The sequence below is a fragment of the Lepidochelys kempii genome, chromosome 3 (assembly GCF_965140265.1).
Source record: "Lepidochelys kempii isolate rLepKem1 chromosome 3, rLepKem1.hap2, whole genome shotgun sequence".
NCBI lineage: Eukaryota > Metazoa > Chordata > Testudines > Cheloniidae > Lepidochelys > Lepidochelys kempii.
The window spans coordinates 184,777,348-184,785,835 of record NC_133258.1 but is presented as its reverse complement, the minus strand read 5'-3'; the positions used below and the strand labels follow the sequence as shown (position 1 = coordinate 184,785,835).

At 44.4% G+C, this 8,488-nt stretch overlaps 1 protein-coding gene across 2 annotated transcripts in view; it reads left to right on the top strand.

Annotated features, from left to right (window-relative positions):
- Positions 1 to 1,744: 1,744 nt before the first annotated feature.
- MSH6 (mutS homolog 6) overlaps positions 1,745 to 8,488 on the top strand; it is a 27,802-nt gene continuing 21,058 nt past the window's right edge. Inside the window, exons 1-3 of one of the 2 annotated variants that reach the window (XM_073339262.1) lie at positions 1,745 to 2,030; positions 4,255 to 4,457; positions 8,072 to 8,241. In XM_073339262.1, coding sequence (XP_073195363.1) covers positions 1,816 to 2,030; positions 4,255 to 4,457; positions 8,072 to 8,241 — 588 coding nt within the window. In that variant the 5' untranslated portion in view covers positions 1,745 to 1,815. The remainder of the gene's footprint in view (positions 2,031 to 4,254; positions 4,458 to 8,071; positions 8,242 to 8,488) is intronic. The other variant, XM_073339261.1, reaches the window with a different exon arrangement.

The window sequence follows — 8,488 nt, the reverse complement described above, 5'->3', positions numbered from 1 at the left end:
ATCCTCATAGTTAGACAGTTTTCCCTAGTATCTAACCTAAATCTCCCTTGCTGCAGATTAAGCTCTTTACTTCTTGTCCTACCATCAGTGGACATGGACATCAATTGATCATCATCTTTTTTATAATAGCCCTTAACATAATTGAAGACTGATATCAGATCCCTCACAGTTTTCTTCTCTCAAGACTAAACATATCCAACTTTTTGAACCTTTCCTCATAGGTCAGGTTTTCTAAAATTTTCATTTTTGTTGCTCTCCACTTGACTGTATCCAATTTGTCCGTATATTTCTTAAAGTGTAGTGCCCAGAACTGAACACAGTACTCCAGCTGAGGTCTCACCAGTGCTGAGTACAGCAGTACAATTACCTCACGTGTCTCTACGTACATCTACATTGCACACTCCTTTTGGCAGCATATAAATATACTACATGCCCCCCTAGATCAGGTATAAATAGCAGCATAGATGGTGAGGCACTGCTTAGGCAAGTAGAGTAAAGACACACCTGAACCCTGTGGGGATGAATCCTGCATGGTTTTCTACTCACCCAAGCTTCTCGTCTACACTGCTATATGATGGATGGGCCAGGAGTCCTGGGGAGGCCACCAGGGGGCGAGAAGCATGGGTGGTCTGATAGGGGGCAGGGGCTGGGCCACGCCATACAATTTTGGAAACCTGATGTGGCCCTCAGGCCAAAAAGTTTGCCTGCCCCTGCTCTATGTGCTCACAAATTGTTTAATGATTTCTCCCAGTATCTCACTGAATACCACCCAAAATGGGTATCAATAGCCAAAATCTATAACATTTCCTGGCATACAATGATCAAGTCAGCATTGTTAGCTATAAGATAATGAATATTCTTTACCAGATCAAGCCTCAGGAAATTACAAAAAAAAAAAAAGTGAATTAAGAAATATAAAATATAAAAAATATAATCACTCTTCAGTCTCTTTTTATTAATGGGCAGCTTTCTATACCTATGCTTTGTCGTTTTACTACATCATTTGTCTTTCAGAAAGTGTATCTCACTTATAGTATCTATTGCTATCTGATGACTCTTGAGCTTATCTCTTGGGAAGAGACTATTTAAATGAAGCTATTTTCTCTAGAAATCGAGGCTATTTTAGGAGCCATGTTGTAGAGTAGATCCATATTTCAAAATCCCAGCTTCTCAAGCTCAGCAAATACCTGAAAACAAATCCTGGGTGCCAAGACTGGACATTTGTGCAAATCGTGTTGTCATTGCAGTCCAGGTTTATGGGAAGACAGCATAAAATAAATTTGAATTTACTAAAAAAATTAATAGCACAGGGAACACTGTAGTATCCACTATCATATTTAATGCAATAAAAGCCTTATTTTTTTTAATTTACGTGAAACTGCTGCAGGATCTCCACTCTACTGCACCCAGCCTACTCCAATCTATTGTGCTGCAGAAATCTAGAGAACCATAATTTAGACCCACCTTGCTGCACCGTTGGTGCAATTGATTAGCAGATAATAGAGCTACAGGGAAGTGGGTGGCATGTGAAGGGTGCACGTCAGGATGCCACAGTGCAGTGGGTACAAGGCTGTACAGTGACTTGGGGGGCTACGCAGTGAAAAATTGGCCAGATTATTAATATGGCACATAATACCAGTTTATATGGGGCGGGCCGGGGCCGGCGCTCGGTGGGAGGCAGGCACGGCTCTGGGCAAGCGCTGCCTGAGGCCCGCCTCCTCCGGGTCCCTCCACCCCCAGCAGAGGCGGGGCTGACGAAGTGGGTTTCGCGCTCTGGCCGGATTGGGCGGTAGGTCGTTGGTTCCCGCCGCAGCCATGTCTCGGCAAAGCACCCTGCTCCGCTTCTTCCCCAAGGCCCAGGCCCCTTCTCCTCCGGCCGCAGACAGGCGGAAGGCCTGGGCCTCCAGCGAGGCAGCCGGGGATGAGGCAGCCCTGGCTCCCGGAGGCGGCGCGGCGGAGATGGGACAATCCGGCGGAGTCGAGGCCCATGGGGCGAGGAAGGGGAGAACCAAGGCGGCCCGGGCCCCCAGGTAGGCGGGTGTGTGGGAGTTCCTGGGGCTGTTGTTGGTGGTGCCGGGGGCATTGGTAGGCGGGAATTGCTATGGGCCGGGTGCGCTCGGCCGGTTGGCGTTGGGAGGGTGGCGCGAAAGGGGGTCGGTTTCTTTGCTTTTTCTCAGCACTCCCACCAGATGGAGCCAGTCGTGTGGCCTCTCCTCATCTCATCTCATCACCCCCTCATCTCACAGCGGTATTGTGAAGATGAATACCGTAGTGATAAGCGCCATAGAAAAACCCATGAAAAAATTAATAATAATACGGTGTTTAGAGCAGGGCCAGTAATAGACTCACGGGGGCCCAGGGTAGAAAGGTTGCGCTGAAGCCCAGGTCCCTGAGCCATGCCACCTGGGGCTGAAGCTGAAGCCTGAGCAGTGTAGCTTTGTGGAGGCCCCTGTGGCATGGGCCCCAGGCAGTTGCTCTGCTTGCTACCCTCTAACGATGGCTCTGGCTTTTATATGCAGAAAACCAGTTATTGTGGCACAGGTGGGCCGTGGAGTTTTTATAGCATGTGGGGGGGGGGGGGGGCTCAGAAAGAAAAAGGTTGAGAATCTCTTATCTACACTACAGCACTGCAGGACCTTAGTGAAGACTCTATTACACGTACAGGAGAGCTTCTATCAGCTGTAATTCATCCACGTCCTTGAGAGGCAATAGTCATGTTGGCAGGAGAAGCTCTCCTGTTGACATAGCACTGTCTGCACTGGGGGTTAGGTGGATTTTTCACAGCCCCAAGCAATGTAATTTCACCAATGTAAGTTAGTAGTGTAGACCTGTCCTATAGTCACACACTGAATAAGGAGAAAACAAAATATTGAATCACTGCTTATTCAGTGAGCACCATCCATCCTGTATGTTAAATGAGACGAAGGTGCTGTGGAAATAAAGTGTGATCATTTTAATTACTGTATTATAATGCGTGCATACAAGGGGCTGATTTCTGATGAAGTGAGCTGTAGCTCACGAAAGCTCATGCTCAAATAAATTGGTTAGTCTCTAAGGTGCCACAAGTACTCCTTTTCTTTTTGCGAATACAGACTAACACGGCTGTTCCTCTGAAACCGTAATTCTGGCATTTCCTAATTTTTGAGTGCTTAATGTTGCAATCTTAGTGTTTTAAGCTTTTTTTATGTGTAATTATTATAAAGTTGCTGTTAAAGAAAATTTTCCAGATTCTTAATAACGTACAAATGTACAGTGGGGTACGCAAACCTTTATATAATCTTACAACTTTCAGATAAAGTATGTGTCTTTTTTTTTAAATACAGGAAGTCCGTTTTCACTGAAACTGGCTTGTTCATAGAATATCAGGGTTGGACGGGAACCTCATGAGGTCATCTAGTCCAACACTCTGCTCAAAGCAGGACCAATCCCCAATTTTTGCCTCAGATCCCTAAATGGCCCCCTCAAGGATTGAACTCACAACCCTTGTTGCTAGGAATGAGCCAGTACTGGAAATAAACTGCTAGTGTAGATTAAATAAAACTGTCTTTTGGGGCGGTGAAAGGACTTAAAACAGCTTTGAAATAATTTCTTTCAGCGCTTAGTGAAAATCATGTTCAAAGAAACATTGAATAGCCATTTGTGAAGAAACAGTTTTTCTTCTAGCTTAAAGAAACCATGGTGAATCAATTAGCATTTAGTTAATCTTTCCTGAATATTATTGCTTGTTTGACGTCTTAATATGTGCTATAAAATCTGTGCTAATCAGCACTGGATTCCAGCTCTTGCTGATTTGAAAAACAGGCCATTGTTTTCCAATTTTTTTTAAAGTTCTCAGCATTCAACAGTCCTATTTCTGTTAGCTGCTGAGGTTTTTCGAAAGTTTTAGGCACTTCCCTTAGTGAGAAGTGAGTTCTGTTAAAAATCTGTTCTTAATTGCGGCTGCTAATTGCTCTTGAAAATCTGTTCCTGAAGATTTTTCCCTTTTAGCTAAATTATGTCCAGTATTTTTACACCCCCATGTATAATCTACTGGGTTTGCTAGAGGTCTTTGGGAGTGTAAGAACCAGGTTCTATTTGGTAAAAGTGTTTGCATGTAGAATATAACTGTTAACCCAAGAGCAACCAAGACCTGCTGAGACCAACCCCTCTCTCTAGGAGCGTCTGATAAATAGTTTGACTTAGAGGTAGTGCTATAACTTTTATGAAGAGACTGACTTTGCACCTGTTAATCAAGTTCTGTGTCTGTCTTTGCAGTGTCTCCTGTGATTATTCACCTGGTGATTTGGTTTGGGCCAAGATGGAAGGGTACCCTTGGTGGCCGTGTCTTGTATACAACCACCCAACTGAAGAAACAGTAGTCAGAGCGAAAGGAAAATCCTCTCGTGTACATGTACAATTTTTTGATGACAGCCCAACAAGGGGCTGGGTTAGCATTAAATACTTAAAGCCATATAAAGGTAAGAGATGTAACTTAAATATTTGAAAAGGGAAATGGAGAGAGGCAGTTTGGTCTAAAGGAATAAACACTTCTGCTGACTTCCTGTGTGGGGAAAATTCCGTTTCCTATTGAATGGAAACTCACTGCTCTAAAGGGTTTTAAACAAAAAAATTGGTTTGTCCTTTTTTTTGCTTCTTCTGGATATAGAAAGTACATATTTTGTAAAGATTTTCAGTTTGTTTTTATTACCCTAGAACAGAGGTGGGCAAACTATGGCCCGCGGGACCCTCCTGCCTGACTCCTGGCCCAGGAGGCTGGTCCCCAGCCCCTCCCCCGCTGTTCCCCCTCTCCCGCAGCCTCAGTGCGCTGCGTCGCTGGCGCAATGCTCTGGGCAGCGCAGTTGCAGAGCTGCAGCCTGACCCGGTGCTCTGGGCTGTGTGGCTGTAGTGCCGCCAGCCACTGGCGCACCAGGCAGTGCGGTAAGGGGGCAGGGGGGGTTGGATAGAGAGCCGGGGGAGGTCGGGGGTGTGGGCAGGGGGTTGGATGGGGCAGGGGTCCCGGGGGGCAGTCAGGAGTGGGGGGGTCTTGGGGGTGGTCAGGGGACAGGGAGCGGTGGATAGGGCAGGAGTCCCGGGGGAGCAATCGGGATGAGAAGTTGGGGGATCGGATAGGAGATGGGGGCTGGGCCATGCCTGGCTGTCTGGGGAGACACAGCCTGCCTGAACCAGCCCTCCATACAATTTTGGAAACCCAATGTGGCCCTCAGGCCGAAAAATTTGCCTGCCCCTGCCCTAGAAATATCAGGAATGTCAAGCCTGGTCTTTCCTGATTTTGCTGGGGGACCTTGGGAGGTCTCAAGGATTGACGTTTGTCTGAGAACAAAAGACTAGACGTAGGATTAGACACATTGATTACATAATTTAAGTTAACCATATCAGTTCTGGTGATTCTTAAGATTTTAGCTGGTTTATCTAAGTACAGCTTTAATTACTTCTAAATTCATACATTATATTAAAGTTTTATGGTAATATTAGAAGTTACAGAACAGATTAAATTATATTGTTTCAAAGAATGAATATAACTAGGGCTGTCGATTAATCGCAGTTAACTCATGATTAACTCAAATTAACCACGATTAATTTTTTTAATCGTGATTAATCACCGTTTTAATCGCACTGTTAATAAATTTATATTGGTATTCTATTGTTTAAGTATTTTGGATGTTTGTCTACATTTTCATATGTACTGTATTCTATGTTGTAATAAAAATATACACTTTGATTTCAATTACAAATATTTGCACTTTAAAAAGATAAAAGAGATAATATTTTTCAATTCACCTCATAAGTACAGGCAGTCCTCGACTTTACAACGTTTGATTTAGGACGAACAGCACTTATGATGTTTTTGAATTGACACCCTGATTCGACTTACGACCATTTGTTTTGACTTTACGACACTCTGTCCCGCAATGGAGTGGATTGCGGTTCCTATTATGTTTCAACTTAGATGCAATTTTCAGGAACCAATTGTGTCGTAAGTCTGAGGATTGCCTGTACTGTTGTGCAATCTTTGTTGTGAACTTGCAACTTACAAATGTAGATTTTTGTTGTTGTTACATAACTGCACTCAAAAACAAAACAATGTAAAACTTCAGAGCCTACAAGTCCACTCAGTCCTATTTCTTGTTCAGCCAATCACTAACACAAAAAGTTTGTTTACATTTACAGGAGATAATGCTGCCCTCTTCTTATTTACAGTGTCACCAGAAAGTGAGAACAGGCCTGCATGGCACTTTTGTAGCTGGTATTGCAAGGTATTAGAGTGACCAGATAGAAAGTGTGAAAAATCGGGATGGGGGTGGGTGGTAATAGGTGCCTATATAAGAAAAAGCTCTGAATATTGGGACTGTCCCTATAAAATCGGGAGATCTGGTCACCCTACAAGGTATCTAAACAGTTATGCTAAACGTTCATATGCACCTTCATGCTTTGGCCACCATTCCAGAGGACATGCTTCCATGCTGATGACACTCATTTAAAAAAATGTGTTAATTAAATTGTGACTGAACTCCTTGTGGGAGAATTGTATGTCTCCTGCTCTGTTTTACCCACATTCAGCCATATATTTCATGTTATAGCAGTCTCAGATGATGTCCAGCACAGCTTGTTCATTTTAAGAACACTTTCACTGCAGATTTGATAAAATGCAAAGAAGGTACCAATGTGAGTTTTCTAAAGTTAGCTACAACACTCGACCCAAGGTTTAAGAATCTGAAGTGCCTTCCAAAATCTGAGAGGGATGAGGTGTGGAGCATGCTTTCGGAAGTCAGAAAAGAGAAACACTCCGCTGCAGAAACTACAGAACCCGAACCACCAAAAAAGAAAATCAACCTTCTGCTGGTGGCATCTGACTCTGATGATGAAAATGAACATGCATCGGTCCACACTGCTTTGGATTGTTATCGAGCAGAACCTGTCATCTGCATGGAATATGAATCTTTAGTATGAAACATATAAATCTTTAGCACATCTGGCATGTAAATATCTTCCAACGCCGGCTACAACAGTGTCATAAGAACACCTGTTCTCACTTTCAGGTGACTTTGTGAACAAGAAGCAGGCAGCATTATCTCCTGCAAATGTAAATGTAAACAAACAAAAGCATTTACCCCATCTGTGCTCTCCCAGAGCTGGGAGTGGGGCTGTGGCTTGCGGAGGGGAAGAGAGATTAGGGGTGGGTATGGGGCCGGGAGGCTGGGGGCAGGGGCAGAGCTGCAGCCAGGCTGTGGTGGGGGCTGGCAGCTGGGACCGTGGCCAGGTGCGGCTCTGCTCCCTGCCCTGCCACCAGCCTTGGCCCTGGGCTGGGAACTAGAGCTGCAGCTGAGGATGGGGGCAGGGGTAGGGCCAGGAGCAGAGTCGTGCTGGGGACGGGGCATGCAGCTGGGTGGTGCTCCCTCCCTACCCCCCTATGGAGGCTGGCCCGGGCCATGCTTCCCCGGATGTTCCTCTATGCCCCTCTAGGGGGGTATGCCCCACAGTTTGGGGACCTCTGTTCTAACTGAAAAGCCAGTGGGTAGAAGCTGGATTACTAACTTCAACCCCAGTTCCTTAAAGTGATCCACAGAAAGGGCATAAGGTTCTATTTGAGTAGGTCCCATTCCCAGATCATGGTCTCAATTTGAGCTCTCATGCTGCCAGTGTAAAATGTTGTTTTTCCAACCATGACAGGTACTGTCAGATACAGCATTTGCAATTAAATTCTAAATCCAGAAAATAGTTCTCTTATAATTGGATAAATGTTCAGACCAATCAGCTGTAGAAATGTGAGACTCATCCAGTGTTCTTGCACTAAGTACACATTTTACTGGACAGATATACAAACTTATTCTCTTAGGCATGTCTTGCCCCCACTTCTTCATGCTGAACAAATAAGTTTACATGTTTAAAATCAGTAAGATGGAATAATTTCACGTTGGACTTGTCATATTGGACTTGTGATTGAAAAATGCTGGATGATACTAGTGGTCTGAACATAATTTATTTAAATGCGGAGAGTGAGCATCTACAGTGATGACTGGCCTCAGGCTGGACTTTGCTTCAGGTTCTGACATATTATTTGCATGTTTTGTAGGCTCAGCGGTTAGGGAAACGCAGAGGGGAGGTATGTTTTACAGTTCAAAGCCTGAAATTAAAAGAGCAATGGAAATGGCAGATGAGGCTATGCGCAAAGATAAAACTAAGCGGCTTGAGCTGGCAGTGTGCAATGAACCTTCAGATACTGAAGATGAGGAAGAGATGGAGGTAATTCTTTTCTGTTTTTTGTGATCTCATTGCAGAGGTGGTGTTAGAACTGGGAAAAAGAGCCCACATTTGCTATGTTGTCATCTTATCCTTTCCTTTCTCAATAACCCCTTTTGTTGTCTGAATCAGGAGTAATCCAGAAAACATTTGGGTTCTAATGAAACCTGTTAATAGCGAAAGAATAGCATTCCTGCATATTGTTACTGTTGCAGAATGTAGAAGTGTAGGAAAGAAATGAATTTCCGTA